This window comes from Bison bison, unplaced genomic scaffold, assembly GCF_000754665.1.
Source record: "Bison bison bison isolate TAMUID 2011002044 unplaced genomic scaffold, Bison_UMD1.0 scf7180017864492, whole genome shotgun sequence".
NCBI classification, from domain to species: Eukaryota; Metazoa; Chordata; class Mammalia; order Artiodactyla; family Bovidae; genus Bison; species Bison bison.
In genome coordinates, this window is record NW_011495051.1 from 3,308,616 (window position 1) to 3,325,658 (window position 17,043).

General features: G+C 58.5%; 1 protein-coding gene across 4 annotated transcripts in view; it reads right to left on the reverse strand.

Annotated features, from left to right (window-relative positions):
* SH3GL1 (SH3-domain GRB2-like 1) overlaps nt 1-16,885 on the reverse strand; it is a 21,316-nt gene extending 4,431 nt beyond the window's left edge. The window contains exons 1-3 of one of the 4 annotated variants that reach the window (XM_010828150.1): nt 16,664-16,885; nt 1,167-1,235; nt 803-875 (exon numbers count right to left, since the gene is read on the reverse strand). In XM_010828150.1, coding sequence (XP_010826452.1) covers nt 803-875; nt 1,167-1,175 — 82 coding nt within the window. In that variant the 5' untranslated portion in view covers nt 1,176-1,235; nt 16,664-16,885. The other 3 variants (XM_010828146.1, XM_010828147.1, XM_010828149.1) reach the window with 3 other exon arrangements.
* Nucleotides 16,886-17,043: the final 158 nt, after the last annotated feature.

The following is a 17,043-nucleotide window of genomic DNA, read 5'->3' on the forward strand; positions in this document are numbered from 1 at the left end:
CTAGGAGAGGACGGGCCAGGTGGGCATGGGTATGGTCTTGAGCCGCCAGGCCTGTGCTTGGCCAGCACCACCAGCTGCCCCTCTCTGCCCATTCATTTCATAAGTGTTCCCCCACCCCAGGGAACCAGAACCTCCCAGACTTCTCTCCTGGGAGCACTGACAGTGGGCAGGAGCTGAGGGGTGGGGGAAGGGGGGTGTGCTCCTCAAGACCCCCATAGAAGCAGGGTAGACAGGTCTAGGTGTGGACGGGTACAGGCACCCCAACACAGACCTTTTCCAGGGGCTGGGGTGGGGGGACAGGCATGCTTGCATCCCCAGCAGCTCCAGTCCATCCTGGCACAGGCCTCAGGTGGAGGCGGCTGCTGGTGCTGCCTGTCCGGCCCCCATTCACCTTTCACCACAGAACCCAGCAGTCCCTGCCTCCCTCTTGGTCCCGAGACCCCACTGCATGCTCCAGAGGCAGGTGCACAGCTGGGGCCTGCCAGCCAATTCACACTAGTTTGGCGAGTTGACTGGAAGAAAAACATGCTCTTTTCTGCTGGGACCACTAGCTGTAAGGGTAATTTAAGGCTAGGATCACGAGAAACGGGAGCTGACAGATAAAGCAGTAGGAAACTCGAGACCCTGAGGACATCCTTTGAATGCCTGGATCCAGCCCTGCCTGAAACCACCCACCCCTGGATGTTTCAGTTCTTTGGGCCCATGCCTTTCTTCTTCATGCTCCAGTAACCAGAGGACTCCTGACTGCCAGAGACCTAAGGAGTTGGGGTGCAGACCCCTCACAGCTGATAGGTGCCCCTACCTGGGTTGGGCTGCAGGTACTCAATGGTTCTGGCCAACACTTCTGTCACAGCCTTGCTGGTGACATCCACCTTCTGTAAAGAGAGTCCGTGTGTGGAGTTTCAAAACCATGAGGGTGCCTGAGGCCAAACCAGGAGCCCCTGGACAGCCCTCAAGCTGTCGAGTTCCCTGCCTGCCTCAGCATCCACACGGGAACCCCCTGCTGCTTCAGGGTCTCTCTACCTCCTTGCTGGTGGTTGTGCTGTGTCCCCACCGCTACCTGCCCAGAGCTGGGGGAGGCCTGCAACCCACCCAGACGTTCCCCATGAGCCTTGCGGACCCGAGTGCTCAGGGCCAGCCATCAGACAGGTGCGTTCTCCCATTACCTTCTCCATCTCTTTGAAGTCATCGTCAAGCTTGGTCCCTTCTGCCCCTCCGACCTTCTCACTGACCAGCTGGGGGACAAAAGGAGTGAAGAGTGTGAGCCAAGGAGGAGGAAAGTGAGGGCTCAGAATGGCTATGATGGCTTCCCAGGGATGCTGGACGTGGTGGCCAATGACAGGGGAGGGATCTAAAAGAGGTCCTTGCTCCAAACCCCCACACTCCTGCAAACCCAGGGTCTGGAGCTTGTCCTGGGGGGACCCTTTCTGGTCACGCCCACGTGGTCAGGCTGTGCTGGCGGCTCCACAGTCTGAGAGTGTCCCCTACCCCCGCAGGGTTGTGCAGACTGTCTGGGTCCCCCTTATAGGCTGTGGTGCCCATGCCTGGACAGTGGTGCTGTAGTTCAGTTCCAGGTGAGGGGCCAAGGCTCACGGAAATGTGACCTCCCTCTCCCACTGAAGGGCCACTCAGGGAAGGAATATTGCAGACTACTGCTCTGCATCTCCCCTGCCCCCACCTACCCGCCGGGGACAGTAATAAGCAGGTCCCGAGGCCGAATGACAAGCACCAAGCGGAAGGGAAGACCTGTCTTGCATGAGCCAACTGTCACGGGGCCAGAAGTCACTTCTGGTATGGGCACACACACATGCACGCAATTTCCTAATGGCTGGCAGCAGTCTGCCCACCCCTTGGGACAGCTCCAGGGGCTCCTGAGGGCAGGAGCCAGCACTGTTCAATGACTGGCCCACTGCCTTTGGCCTGTGTGGTCTCGGGCTATTGAGGTTCTTGCCTCTGTAAAATGGGGTCACAGCTGTGCACTCACGGGGCTACTGAGTGAAAGCGTGTGTTGGGGAGGGACTACAATGATGCCCACACTGCCCACCCCGATGACCCATTATTTCCCGAGCATCTTGTCTCTCCATGAGGAGGCAGAGCTGCAGGACAGGCCCAGCCTGTAGGCCTTTATCCCTGCCCTACCTACCCAGGATCTGGGAGCGTTGCTCGGGTAGCTACACACCCCGGCCAGTCAGGGTTCTCATGGCAGCGGCCCACTGGAGTCCAGGAGGGCATGGGGCACAGGCAGGAGGCAGGCTTGGCTCAGGGACCTCCTCAGACAGGCAGGAGCTGTGCACCTGACTCTGACTTTATAAGGGAAGCCCTGTCTCTCTCCTATAGGTGTTTCTGGGGCGTCCCACTTTGTTTCATGGGACAGTTTCACTTCTTTTGATAATGGCAAAACAGGACGTTCTCAAATTCAGTGGTTGCCAGAGGGAAATGAGTGAGATGTCTGACGTGGGACGAGACACTTCTGGTGAACCGGGAGGCCACTGAAGCGCCAGGGCTTGAAACCACACCTTCCGGGCCGAGGGCCTGCTCGGTACAGGGGGCCTGGGCACCTGCGGGGACCACGTCCTTCCTCTGAGGGGGGAGGGCACGGGCAGACCCCATGGCCTCTTCCAGGCCCCCTGGGAGTTCCCCTCTGGGAGCCCCCTATAGTTACCACGTGGGCCCTCCCTGTTCCGGCCCCTGGAGGCCCCACTGGGAACACCTGGATCCCCACCAGTCTCTTTGTCCCCCCAGCCCCCACGAGGGAGCGCTAAGCTCCAGCCCCTTGGGCTGACTGGCCTCAAGCCCCTTCTCTCCAAGGCTCACAGTCTGGAACTGATGCAAATGGGTGAGAGGATGACGAGGCCAGAGGGAAGAGAGGGAATGGGCACGCCACAGGCCAACCGCAGCGAGAGCATCAGGGAAGGGAGGGGCGCTGAGGGCAGGGTCCCTGAGGAGGCGAGGACAGCTCTCCAGAGGAAGGGCAGGGGTGCTGCCCGGTGAGGCTGCAGCCAGGGCGTGCCCATCTGGGTGGGAGGCAGGACTCTGACGCTCAGTCCTGCTCAAGGACCCTGCACACACCCTCTGAGAGGCAATGAGGGCAGCAGCGCCACCATGGAGGTTAACACTTTCACCCGCAGCTTCGGCATCCCACTCCCCACAACCTGCCAACGTCCCCAGCCTGTGGGAGATGGGCCAGGCAGGCAACAGGCTGTGCCCAATCTCCTGTGTGCATCCACTGAGTCCCCACCCCATCCATCATCTCACGGTGCAGAGGGACTCACCCCACTAGCTGAGGCCTGCACAGCTGTGGCACCACCCAGGGCGGGGGACAGCTGAGCAGGTGGGTGACTGCTACCCACTCTCCTGCAGGGCCGTGATGGCAGTGGTGTGGAAACCATGGCCTCCTGGGCCTGTGCAGCCAGGTGGGAGCCTGAGCGACTGGCAGTGGGCCCACACTGGCTGCCACCATGACACCCACACCTGTGCCTCCCAGGGGAGTCATGGAACCAGGCCTGGCAGCAGCCTTTGGAGATGAACTTGCTGCTGCCTGTCAGACAGGCCTCTCGGACTGCAGCCTGGATTCACTTCTGCCCTGGGAGGCGCTCAGGGACCATGTGTTCCATGAAGGTCCAGAACAGGGTCTTTTCTGTTAGAACAGGGAGGAGGCTGGGCAGCGGCCTGGTAAAAAGGTTCATGAGTGGTTCTGAGGCCAACCAACAGGCGTGACTGCCGAGTGAGGGCTGCCCTGTGGCTCCGTGAGCACAGGTCTTGAGTCTGTCCTGCCCCTGTGACAACGGCTCTATGGGGGCACTGCTGGCCTCTGCACACCCATCCAGGCACGCACGCCTCTGACCCCACGGGGGCTCCCTCTGTAGCCAGTTCCTCCAGTGCTACCTCTCTGGGGACACTGAGCAAGCCAACCCCCAACACGTGTTTGGTCTGACCTTATTTGTTGATGTTGCTCAGTCGTGTCCAACTCTGACTCCATGGCCTATAGCCCTCCAGGCTCCTATACCCATGGGATTCTCCAAGGAAGAATACTGGAGTGGGTTGCCATTTCTTTCTGGGGATCTTCCCAACCCAGGGATGGAACCCACGTCTCCTGCATTGGCAGGATTCTTTACTGTCTGAGCCACCAGGGAAGCCCAGCCTGTATTATGGCTCCAATATCCTCTGGGAAGAGAGTGCCCTGCCTTCAATTCAGGCTGCAGGTACCTCCACGGCGGGTTGGGGGCCACAGCTGTGGTGTGAACTGAGGGGCACCTGGAGCTGTGGAAAGGTTACTACCACTGAGCGGGTGGAAGGACCCCAAACCTGTTTCTCTGATGTTTTCTCTGTTTCTCACTTGGGCTGCTCTGCCAGGACGGCCCGGGTTCAGCTGGCATGTGGACCTGAATGGTGGGATTTAGATGACACGCTCATGAGTTAGCCCAGTTCAGGCTCCCACGGTGAGGAGCAGCAGAGCGTGTGCTGAGGACAGTAGTCCTGGGCACCTGGGGAGTGAGCCTGCAAGAGAGGTGGGTCCTTGCTGCTGAACACCTGCACGACCTCCACCCACGAGAGTGGTCCCGTGGGCACTAATACTAAAGACCAATTGGAGGAGGGAGCTCTTCTCTCAAAAGACAGGTGTTCTTCAGCATTCTAGGCCTTTGGCCACATTTGGAGAGGAGCTAGGAATCTGACACGCGGGAGAGAAACAGAGAATGTACATTGGAAAAACCCAAAATCACAGGATGCCATGTGCCAAGAGCGGACGGAGCAATTGCTCCAGGAGCTGAGTGGAGAACAAGAAGGCAGGAGAACCTTCTGTCCCGGAAGCGGGGCTTGGAGACGGATGGCAGAAGCTCGGATCCTGCCGAGTGGGACACGCCAAGGGGAGGCCTTGTAGTTGAATCATCTTGGCAGGGAATCCTGATCAATACAACATGGAAAATAAACGGCTGATCTATCTGCAGGCTCAGTGACCCGGGTAGCCGATCCGCTTTGATGAATTAAGAGTTTAAAAAAAGCAGTGGGAGGAGGCTGGCCCAGAGGAGTGGGAGGTGGGGAGAAAAGCAGGGCTGCTCAGGGCCTGCGGTCCAGGATGGATGCTCCGCACGTTCTGCTCGGCATTTTCATGCTTCATGAGCCAATGTGCTGGCCTGGGGGGCTACCTCCTCTCGAGTTAACAGCAGAGGTAACCGTCCTATCCTGGCCCCCCTCCTGCCCTCCGCCCAGCTAGCTTCTCCCTGGCTGCCAGTGACTGCTGGAGAAGCCCCCACTTCTCTGTCCCTCCTCACAGGGAGAGCCAAGCCCAGTGCCAGGCTAGGGGCCGGGGGCAGCCACTTTCGGGCCCTGGCCGAAGAGCTGGAACAAAAGGCATGGGACAGGAGATGAGGGTGAAAGGGCCTTGGGATCCAGGCCCCTGCCCCACCCTGGCCATCCCCTGGGTCTGTGCCAGGGAACGCCCTGTAGCTGGTGCACCAGGACCCAAGACTCTCAGGCATGAGCACTCCTGGCTCCAGTCTGCGACCACCACAGGGAGGAGCCCACCACCCTGGCAGAGACTGTGCTGGATCTGAGGAACGCCCCTCTGGTGAGGGAGAGAAGGCAGGGGAGGCCGGGTGAGTCGCAGCTCCCAGTGCGGTCTGGGCTGGAGCTCACAGCACAGGGTACCCCACACTCAGAGATAGCCAGCCCAATGATCCTCGGCAGGGCCGAGAGATGCCTGAATGGGGAGGCCAGCACGGGGACGGGATGGGAGGAACATGGGGATGGACATGATCGCCTCCATATCCCTTCTGACTGCGGTCCCCTCCCTGCCGGCCTCCTAACATCTGGGAGCCGCTCGCCAAACACCTCAGAACAGCCCCTTCTAGTCTCCTTTACAGCCTCTATCTCGTGACTTGGAGAGCCCACGAGGCGGACAAAGCCAGGCTGGCCTGCTGCCCAGTCGACACACAAAGCCACTGGCCTTCTTGAGTCTTCTTTCTGCTTGGGCCCTGGGCCCCTGACTAGGGGGTGCTGGCAGGGACTCAGACGGTGAGCTCAGGTAACTGATGCCTTTCTTACGGAGGTGAGCTGAGGGTACTTCTAAGGAGGTGACATACCATGCAACACTGCCCCAAAGCCTCCTGTTGGTCCCTGCCTGCAAACCTCCAGTGGCTCTGGGTCGGGATGATCTCCAGAGTCTGGGCCCCCATGAGTATGAAATGCCTGCCAGCAGGGGCGGAGCTTGGATTCCAGGCAGCCTGGCTCCCACGTGGCTCTGAGAGTAGAAGCCACGAGGTGTGGGGCTGCGGCCCCGCCCCAAAGTGCAAAGCAGGGGTGCACTGAAGTGAGGACCACAGAAACACCATTCACACCCACATGAGGCTTCACGTGGGAGGGTAGTGATCAACACCTCAGCCCAAGAGACAGGCAGCAGAAGCCTGAGCACTCTGGCAGCAGGAGAGCCTCCTCTGTCCCGGGCCTCAAGTGCATATTTGTGAGCTGACACAGCAGAAGTCACACCCCTCTGTGAAGCCCCACAGAGGGAGGTGTCCTGTCAAGTCACAAATTCCTTCAGCAGACCGGGAATTAAGGTCAAGCCTCTGAGCATGCACTTCCTCTCCCCCTAGGGATCAAAGCTAAACAGTTTGTGACGGCAGCTCTGTGAACAGGAGCAGAGAAAACCCTCCATTGAGTACCATGACCACTGTATCTGGCCCCAAGGGGCAGATACGGATTCCCCAGACACGGTTCCACATAGTATGTCGGGGTGTATGTGGAGCTTGAGCTGTTCTCTCAGCAGAGGGGGTGGCACCTCAGGCCTGGGGCTGGCACTGAGATGCAGGCTCAGGAGCAGCACCCCTGGGGTCCCCAAGACTGCAGGGACAAGCTTGCAGCAGGGCCCCCAGGCGGCGGTGGACTGTTGCTGTGGAGATGAGCCTGGCCTGGTGGCCTTGGTCAGACCTAGCTTCCCGCAGTCTGAAGCCCCCTGGCTTCTCTGCCCTGTGGTGCTCCCTCCTGCCTCCCTGCACAGACTCTCCTCTCAGGACTGGCTTGGTGGGTAGGGAGCTGAATGCCATGTGAGTCCCAGTGGCCGCTCCCCTGCCTGGCACATGCTGCTGAGATGAGGGGGGAGACCGTTACATGAGAAAAACCCCCTCAAAGTCACGTCTGGCTTAATTCAGAGTCTGATCTTGACGTGGCAGGGCACCAGGAGCAAAGCAGGAACCAGTGGTTGGAAAGAATGAACCAGAGGTGGCAGCAGTGATGGGAGGGGACAGTTGCTCAGGGACTGTCCAGGCTGTGATGAGCTGGTGGACGAGGTCCCAAGACAGAACAGAGTGCAGTCTGACCTCTGCTGTTGCAGACTTTGGGTGGCCCAGCACCCACAGCCCTCCCACCCGTCATGGCAGGCACCCAGAGCTGCTCCTCCACCCCCAGGCTGACGACCAAGTCCCTAGACCCCCCATAGTGATCACAATGAGGTCTCCACGGGGCCTCAGACTGGCTTTACCCGTCACGAGGCCCCTGTGGACCCTGGAACCCTCTCCCCCCGCCTGACTCAGGCCTGTTCTGCCCTGGCTCAGCCTCTCCTCATTCCTCCCAGGGACTCAGCCTCACAGGGCCCCCCACCTCGGCCTGGCCGGGCTTCCTGCCCATGGCAGCTCCCAAGGCTGGGAGGATGCAGGTGGTTGTGACCCCAACTGCCAGGCAGGCTTTCCCCTCACAGCCTACTGGCCCGAAGCCACAGGCCCAAGTGTCCTCTGAGTGCTCTGTGGAGGGGCGGAGGCCTGGGGTCAGGGCTCCATAGCGCCTAGTCTCGCCTCCTCTGGGGACCACTCCCCACACCCACCCCCCTGAGCACTGACTCCAGTGATGGTTGGTCCTGGGATTGCTGTTAAGGTGTCAAGTTCCTCCACAAGAAAGCAGAAGCACTGGACAAGAACCGTTCCTGCTCCCACTTGTGATTAACCAGCTCCCAGTGCATTCGGCGGAATCAGGGAGGAAGCAGCCCCTTGGGTGCTGGGACGGCTGTGGGGCAGCTTCCAGGTGAAGCACTTCTGCTTGTTTTGGGGTGGGGGGGAGGCAGGAGTGCTGCAGGGCAGGTGGGCCACATTAGGTGTGCATCTTCTAATGTGTCCACAAAACATAGCAGAGACGCCTAGTTCCTGGGACCTGCAGTGTAGCTGGCCCTTCGGTCAATCTTGAGGACCCCAGAGGAAGGGGTGGAGCCACGGAGACCTCCAGCAATCACTGGCCCGGGTGCAGCCGCCGGGGAGTCATCTCCACCTCAAATTAATAAATGGAAAGACTGACAATCCAGGAGGTGACATACCTTGCCCAGGGCCAGGCAGTGCAGTATATGCACACGTGTGTATGTGTGTGTGTGTGTGTGTGTGTGAGAGAGACGAAGCCAGACAGCAGGGGTGACTGGGTCACGTTGCTCTGGAGGCTGTCCTGCATCTCCCTGATATTGCTTCCTCACTTCAGAGACTGGCTGGGATGTCAGGGTGCCGGGGACGCAAGATCCAACTACAATCCCCACCGCTCCCACCTGGCTGGGGAAGCATCCTGGTGAATACGAGGCCATATCCCCGCCCCGGGAGAGGTGGTCAAGAGGACCACAGCTGTTCCTGGACACTGATGGGAAACACGCTGGGGATGGCCAACCAGGATGATACCCGGCCCGCGGTGAGTGCACTGTCCGGAGGCAGGAGGCCTGTGTTGGGGGACCTGGTGGCTCTGCTCCACACCTCCTGGAACTCCAGTCTCTCACACTGCACCCACCACTCCAGGGTGGCCTCAGCCCACAGCCCCAGGGACGTTACAGAGCTCTCTAGGAATACCAAAGGCACATTGGACCGTGAGCTGTTCATGGAGAGGGGACACCAGTCACACGCAGACCCCTGACCAGGGTATGATGCCACCTACATGGGGAGGATCAGATGGGCCTGCCCCCACCCTCACTGAGCGACCCTGCCCCAAATGCTATTGGGGGAGGTGATGGGCCAAAGCCACAGGGCCGGGCTGAGATATCTGGGGAGCACAGCGGGGTAAGGGCTCAGGATTCTGCCCGCTTGGGAGAAGGGGAGAGGTGGGCCTGACCCAAGTTGGCACCCCAGGCTGTGCCGAGGGTTTTTACCCCACAACTGCCCGCGATCAAGGCTCATCTCTCAGGAATGAATGCCACCTGGAACTCTTGCCAGTGCTGAAAAGCCCAGGTGTAAATTGGCCTTGTGCATTTTCATTTCTCATCTCAGGGATGAGGAAGGAGGGCTGTGCGTCACACGAGCGGGAAAATCAATTTCAGATGAAAACTTATAAAAAGAACACCCAACCCACAAACAAATGAGGTCATAAATCCCCCGAGTCCTGCTGGCGAGGCCACACCCGCCCTGCACTGCTGCCCGAGCTGGGGTGCGCCGTGGGAGAGCTGCTGCCTGCAGACCCACCAGGGGGTGTCCAGGCACACAGCAAACTTCTGTCCAGCGTGTCTGAGTAAACAAGGTGTTTCACAAACTCATTTTTTTGTCAATGGCAGAGCTGATGCAGGAGTAACCCTTCAGGAAAGAGAGGAAACAGGGCTTGGAAATCCTGTGAGGCGCACACACAGCTGTTCGACCTCTGAAGGCACTGGAGAAAACCCTGCATCCGATGCCATCGCCATAGCCGACCACAAAAGAGGCTGTGGACACCAGAGCACATGTCTCGAGGAGGGGCCACGTGCACCCCAGTGACGACAAGCTAAGGTGATGAAAGCCCAGAACCCCTGCCTCCTGGAATGCTGTCTCCCTGTCTCTAACCACCTCCATTCTGAAAGGCCTAAGTAATGTAAAGCTACCTCTTCCAGGAAGCCCCGCTGATTCTCCATCACCCACCTCCGAAGGACCCAGGTAGGAGGAACCTGACCACTGGCTACCCTCTCCCATTACCAGTCCTGGCACCCCCTCGCTGAAGGCCAGCCCCATACTGGACCAGGCTCTGTTCCACAGAGGTGCACACGCACCCTGCATCAGAGTCTCTGCTGTGCTGTTCCTTCTGCTCCAAACCTTCCCACCGCTGGGTCCTGTCCATCTGGTCCCCCTTAGAGTTCCCTCCTCAGAGGGGCTGTCCCTGACCCACCCATCACTCTCATTCTCTCAAGCCCCTTGGGCTCCGAGTGAGCGACCCGGGCACTTCTGTACCGTCTGTGCTCGGAACCGTGTCCAAGACTAGAAGTGCCTCCTTGATACTTAGTCCCCGTGGGAGGAAGGAAGGACCTCACACAGGTCTGACCTCATGGCACCACTCCACACAACTAAGCACCGAGGGCTGAGGACCTGGGAGATGACCAGATGACAGCATCCCTAACCCCCATACCCCCCACTTTCCTTTGTGTTGCTTATGGGAAGTTCAAGTTAGGCCGAACTCTGCCTGTGGAGGCTGCCTGTCTACACCCCCACTCTCCAGTTGAGGTCTGCCCACAGCTGGCCCCCTCACCAGAGAGCAAAGGGAAAGTGTGCAAAGGAAAAAAGTCTGAGCAAGATGGGCCCAGGCTGGGGACTCCTTGGTGGCTTAGTGGTAAAGAATCCACCTGCCAATGCAGGAGAAATGGGTTCGATCCCTGGTCCAGGAAGATCCCACACGCCACAGAGCAACTAAACCCGTGCGCCACAACTACTGAGCCTGTGCTCTAGAGCCTGGGAGCTGCAGCTACTGAAGCCTGAGTATCGTAGAGCCTGCGCTCCGCAAGAGAAGCCACCACAAGCAGCAGCCCGTGCAACACGACAGCGCAGCCCCCCTCACCCCAACTAGAGAAAGCCTGTGCAGCAGCAAAGACCCAGCACAGCCAAAAATAAAACAAAACGCTGGGCCCAGGCTGACTTGTATCCAGGGTACTCTGGTCCCGAAGTGGGGTGGTCTCCTATAGACAGAAGCCCCCGTGAAAGGGGTGTGCCTGCAGTTTGGGAGGACAGGACATGAGAAAGGCAGGCTGACAGGCAAACAGGCCTGAAGGCCAAAGGCAAACAGCCCCCAGACTGGTCAGGCTGCAGCCGGAGAGGCCACACACCCAGGTTCGCGGATCATCGAGGGTAGGCTCAAGGGGAGGACAGAAGCTCTAAGTGGGTGCTGAGGCACGCACCCTTATCTGGCACACTAGATGGGCAGTGACAGCAGGTGACTCAGGGCCACTGAGACCAGTTTCTTCAGGTGTGGCTACCAGAAGAAACTGGCTGGGTGGGTCACAATCCCAGGACAGCACATGGCAAGCCAGGGGGGTGACCAGTCCCTCCTGGGCCATGAGTCAGATGTCAGCGACCTGTCACCCTGCATGGCTGCTCCTCCCTCTGTCCCCCACCCTATTTGTCCAGAGGTACCTTCCCTTCTGACCTGCAAAGTCAGTCCTGAAAACCTAGAGCAGGAAGGAAGGAATCTTGGCACAAGATGAGGAGACCAAGAGGGGCTGCCAGGGCCAGGTGGGCCCCAGATTCTGCTGCTCCTGTCCCCTGGCCGCCATCCCTTGTGGTGGCAGCACCGGGGGAGGGAGCTCCTGCTTCTCAGAAGGCACAGCAGGACTGGCCCACACACTCCCTGACGTTACTACCTGCCCAGTGGTTCTCAGGGCCCATCTCCTCTGTCACCTTTATTCCAGCCAATAGCACCTGGGATAGCCTCCCCTCCGCACCTACACACGCCCTGTCCAGCTAACTTCCCACCAGCTGCCCGCTGTTGACAGGGCAAGTAGCGCCCAGCAAGCGATGGGAGATCAGTATTTGCTGAGATAACAGACCCCCGCCCTCAGGACCTCTGGGGAGAACACCCCCAATCAGGTGTGTCAGCAACAAGTCAAAACAAGGGCGTGCCCGTGAGCTCCCAGGGCAGGGCTGAGACACAGGGAGCAGCAGGGGTGTGAATGGCAGACAGCCTTGTGCCTTAAGAACATCAACTCCTCTGAGCCTCAGTTTCCTCGACAGCAAAATGGGGAGCTGATGACGATGCGCTATGGGGTCTGGCTAGGAGCACACTTCAAGAACCACAAGCTGCTCTGCAAAGACGAGTCTGCTGTTCCCCACGGGATGCAAAGCCCAGGGAAAGAATAAGGCCAGGAGGGCAGGGAGCTGGAGGCGGGTCCCCGCACAGGCACGGTTCAGAGGCAGGACATGCAGAGCTACTGGGGGATGTGAAGATGCCCATGTCTCTGGAGTGAAGGCCCTCTGCACACACCAGGACACGTGTGAACACTGCGTGAACTGTGTCGCCAGCAGGCTGAGGTCCCAGCTGTCCCTGTTTACCCAAAGCCCCCAGAGACCACAGGCCAGACTCCAGAGGGCTCACAGTACCCCGTGTGCTGCTGACGGGTGGCCGTGACACACATTCTAGAGCTCTACTTGGAAGCAAAGAACAGGGTTTGAGGGAGGAGGATGGGCAAGCCCAGCATGATGTGGGGCGTCCCACCTCCTCCTGCTTCTGCTGGCCGACCCTCAACACCCTGGGGGCTTTCTGCCCTGACTCCCAGGATGTCCCACCCACCCCATCATGGCACATCAAGAGTCGGCCTGTCTTTCAAGATGATGCCAGTACACACCCCAAGAAGCCATGCTTACACTCTGCCTGTAGGAGACCGTGCCCCGCTAAGCCGGGGTGTCTTGCCACATTTGCCAAGATGGCTGGGCAATGCCTTTATTGTTTTTCGCAAGAGAAAAGCTTCCCTGCCCTGGACTCCAGATCTTCCTTCTCTGTTGTCACCTTGAGACACGTGTCTGGTGTCGCCACTTCCTGAGCTAGGAGCAGGAAGAATATTCCAATCCCTCTTCACCTGATGACGATGGTCTAGGGGCCAGGGCCTCCTACCCTCCCCCTCATACCCAGACAGCCTCTGCTCCCCCGGCAGGGCTGAGCCCACAGATAGGCAGCGTCTGAGCTCCTGGACCACCGCAGGGCAGCCGTGACCCGGAGGCCCCAGTGCCCAGGGCCTCCCAGGGAAACCTGCATGCTGCTCTCCCTTTTCCTCCCCGTGTCCATGTTCAAGGCCAAGGCCTGGGTCGTCTCCTCATGAGTCACTCCTGGCTTCTCCGTACTGGGCATGTGTGTCACAGGACACTGCATCACATTTGCCCTAGTTCAGTTGCTAAGCCGCCGTGTGTGTCTGGGACACCCTCCCGCCCTGACTCTGTGTCATGCCAACTGAAGAGGTGGTGGTTTTTTTCCAGGTTGGGCCTGCTTAAAATCTACATGGTCATGTTAAAAGGGCAGAAGTCTAGGACTTGCCTGGTGGTCCAGTGGCTAAGACTCCGTGCTCCTAATGCAGGGAACCCAGGTTTGATCCCTGGTCAGGGAACTAGAGTCCACCTGCAGCAACTAAAGATTCTGCATGCCACAATTAAGACCAATTGCAGTAAAATAAATAGATAAAAACAAACAAACGAACAAAAAACGCAGCAGGAGTCTAGAGGAACTCTCGGACCTCACCTGGGGCACACCCACATGATGGCTCACTGCCACGCTGAGAGAAGGAACACAGCAGTGGCCTCAGTGCCCGCTGCCAGGGGAGGGACATGTTGTGATCAACACATAAAGGACCACAGGGAGCTGTGGAAGTGAACCTGAGTCACAGGCTTCGGGTGGACAAAGGGCGCCAGCAGTGTGAACGGAAAAAGCAGAACGAAAAAGCTGCCCTGGGACACTGTGTTCAGGCGGTGTGAACTTGCAAAACAAAGCTGTAGACTTTTCAGTGGTGAGTTCATGTATGGTGACGTACCAGGGAGGGGCCTCCGACACTTAACTATGCTGTGTGTGTTTACTCAGCTCTCCTGGGTGCCTGGCTATCAGCAGGTCACTCTTTACCTCTCGCTCGACATCCAAGACAGTTTAGCACCAACTCAAGTGCCTGGAAAGGGACGTGCCCTTCATGGTGCACTAGCACTACCTAGCGTGGGGGAGAGTAGCTGAGCACACACTGCCTGGACAGCAGTCAGCTCCCCTCCAGGCGCGGCTGGGAGCCGAGCGGCCTCCTGGACTCAGAACAGGCAGAAGGCCCTCCACCCTAGTCCCCTGGAACAGCATCCTTGCGTCCTGGGTCCCCGACATACCCCGTCTCCACAACTTCCCATGGAGGCCTCCCAAACCCACAGTGCCTCCTACCTACCACCGGCCAAGGCCAAGGGCACAAGGTGTCCTGGGGTGAAGTGGACAGAGCACTTGGCCACCCTTGAGGCCACTGGTGGGAAAGGCATGGTGATGGGGAACCCAGAGAGGTGTGAAGTAAATGCATCAAGGCTGGCGGAGAAGGAGGAACCTCAGAGAAGTCTCTGGGGCATCACCCACACCAAGCTGTAGCAAGGGCAATGGGTGGGGAGCTGCAGCTGCTCCAAGGCTCCTCGAGGCCGAGATGCTGACCTTGCAGGACAGGAAGACTTCCCTAGCTTGGAGGAAATGCCCCAGGAGAGGAGATTTAGGCCAGCAGTTAGGGGTAGGGGACACGGAAATCCTTGACCCCATTTCCTCGGCTGGCCTCTTCTGGACAAAGGGTGGCCTTGACAGGCCAGGGCTGCCCTCTGGACTTCAGACAATTAAGGCTCTGATGACCTGAGGCCATTAAGGTGATGGACACCTGCTGGGGTGGCGGGTGGCAGGTGGCAGGGGACGGGAAGGGAGTGGTGCCTGAAAGTGAGAGAGTTCCCGGTTTCCTTCCCTAAGTCTCCACTAACTCCTGGGGCCGAGACCCAAAATGACCAGAGAGAAACCATCAGTCAACTGCTCCTGCTTCAGAGAAGGTGGGACTGGCTTGAGCTGTGCTGGCCAGCGTGGTGCTGGGGGTCTAAGCATACAGTCTGAACAGGGACACAGACTGTCAGGCCTCCTCCTCCCCAGATGCTTGGGAAATCCACCCTCACCCCAGAACTCTCTCTTCTGAGACTTAACTCAAGCCTGCAGGAGTTCCTGGTTCCACGTGAAGACTGTAAGGGGCAGGGGAGGGGTGCCAAGAGGAGAGAGAACGCAAGGGACAAGTGAGAAAGCTCGTCCTGCCATGACCCCCTTCCAGTACCCTTTGTTCTGGCTAGGAGAAACTTCCTGGTGGACACTTGTTTTTAAAAATAAATTATTTTTAGGCTTTTTTTTTTTTGGCTGTGCCACATGCCATGTGGGATCTCAGTTCCCCAACTAGGGATCGAACCCCTGCCCCTGCAGTGGAAGCACAGGCTTAACCACTGGACGCCAGGCAAAGTCCCAGTGGGGAACTTGTGGTTTCACAATTCTTTTCACGAGAGAGAGCAGACCCTAGCTTCAGAGGTCAGGAATCCAGGAAGAATTGATTACATTGCTTTGTTTCTGCTGTATATGGTGATCCTGTTACTATGATTTATTACAAGAAATAACATCAAGATCCCTTTTAAAAACAAACTTAAAAAATGAGAATATTTGAAGGTCAAATTAACGAATTAATTCAGGCCCCAGGCTAAGAGGCTGGTGCACAGTATTTACTGCAGGCTCAGATCCAGGAGATAGATACAGCAGGCTCCCAGGTCCTCGGGGCAAGGGCAGGGAAGGACAGGGAAGGTCAGGGCTGGCCCGCAGGTGCACTGGGCCTAGGAGCCTGTTGCATTGCCTGTACCAGCCAGCCGGTCTGGGACCACCATCTAGAGGGCGGCTGGGTATGTTGTGACAGGGAATGAAGATCTGGAGGGGTGAGGGGCGCCAGGGAGGGAACTCAGGTCCAGAAAGGAGAAGGCCCAGAGGCAGGGTAGCAAGTCCAGAGGGTACCAACAGGTCCAAGCAGAGGACAGGGAGAAAGCTGGCTGCCTGTTGGAGGAAACAGGAGAAGAGGCAGAAGGCGGCCAAGGGTGGAAGCCACAGGGGCTGCACATAGGGCCCGGTCAAGTCCAAGAGCTCAGAGGTCCAGGAGCCTAGAGAGCAGGCTTCTGAGGCCAGAGTGGTTGGGCCCGGGGATCTCCTTTCCCCAGGAAGCTGGGCACCTCCCGTTAAGTTTGGATCTGGCTGTGGGGTCGGAACAACAGAGACTCCCTGTGACAAAGTCAAATGCAGGTTCCTCTGGGCCTGGAGCCCTCAAAGCAAATTCCAAGCAAAGGGGACAACCTCTGAGCTCTGATGACTTATTTTTTAAACCAGTCGGACCTGTTCCTGACTGAGGCCTTGCTGGCCACCCTGCCTCACACAGGTACCATCATGGCACCGGACTGCCCCACGCCTGCTCTGGGGAGGTGTCCACCATTCCTGACAACTTGGTCAGTGAGCCATGACCTGTGGGGACCTGGGCCTGTCACCAGCCACCAGGCAGCCCCCGCCCCGCCCTCAGAAGCTCACGCCCAATGAGAGGAATGCGTACTGGGTGTGAGGATGTGCTCGGTGTGCAGAACGGGGGCAAGAGACCACTGGGCCAGAGGCTGGGAGGGAGGAGAAGTACTTCCGGAGAGTGGACCTAAGAGGCAGCAAGGATGAAGGAAGACACGCAAACAGGAAGTGGACAGGAGAGCCGGACAAGGGTGGGGAAGGAGGGAAGCTACAAGGCCAAGCTGACCTGCTGGACTGGAGTGTGCTGTCCACGCTCGCGGGAGGGTGGGGAAGGAGCTGACATGGCACCCCAGGTCACCAGGGATGCTCCCTTCAGCAGGCCCCAGCTCTGCCTTCTCTCTCATGCCCAGATGGATATTCCACTTTTGCACTCTCACAACCCACAACTTGAGGCAAATGTCCCTTGGCCCACCTGATATTCATTGAGTTCCTCAATGGCCCCCGGGTAGGCTGTCTCACACCCGGGACAGGGCACGGCGCCTCTGGATGACCGTAATACCCAGGTGTGGAAGTCTGAGCTGCCGGCAGCAGCTCTTCCCAGGGAGGCAGCGATTGATGCTGAGTCAGGTCCTTTGGAGGAAATCGCACGTCTATTTTCCTGCTGTGGTTGGGAGTCTCCGCGTGATCCCCCTCTCGGGCCTAGTCAGCAGGTTTTTCTAGGAGCTGAGTGGAAAAGGAAGACGAGGCCATCCTCTGGGAGCCTGGGCTCATGGAACCTGGGGGACTGCTCAACAGGAAATGAGCAGAATGTATCCAAAGTGCAGCGCTCAGGAGAAGTGGCTGTAAATTCCG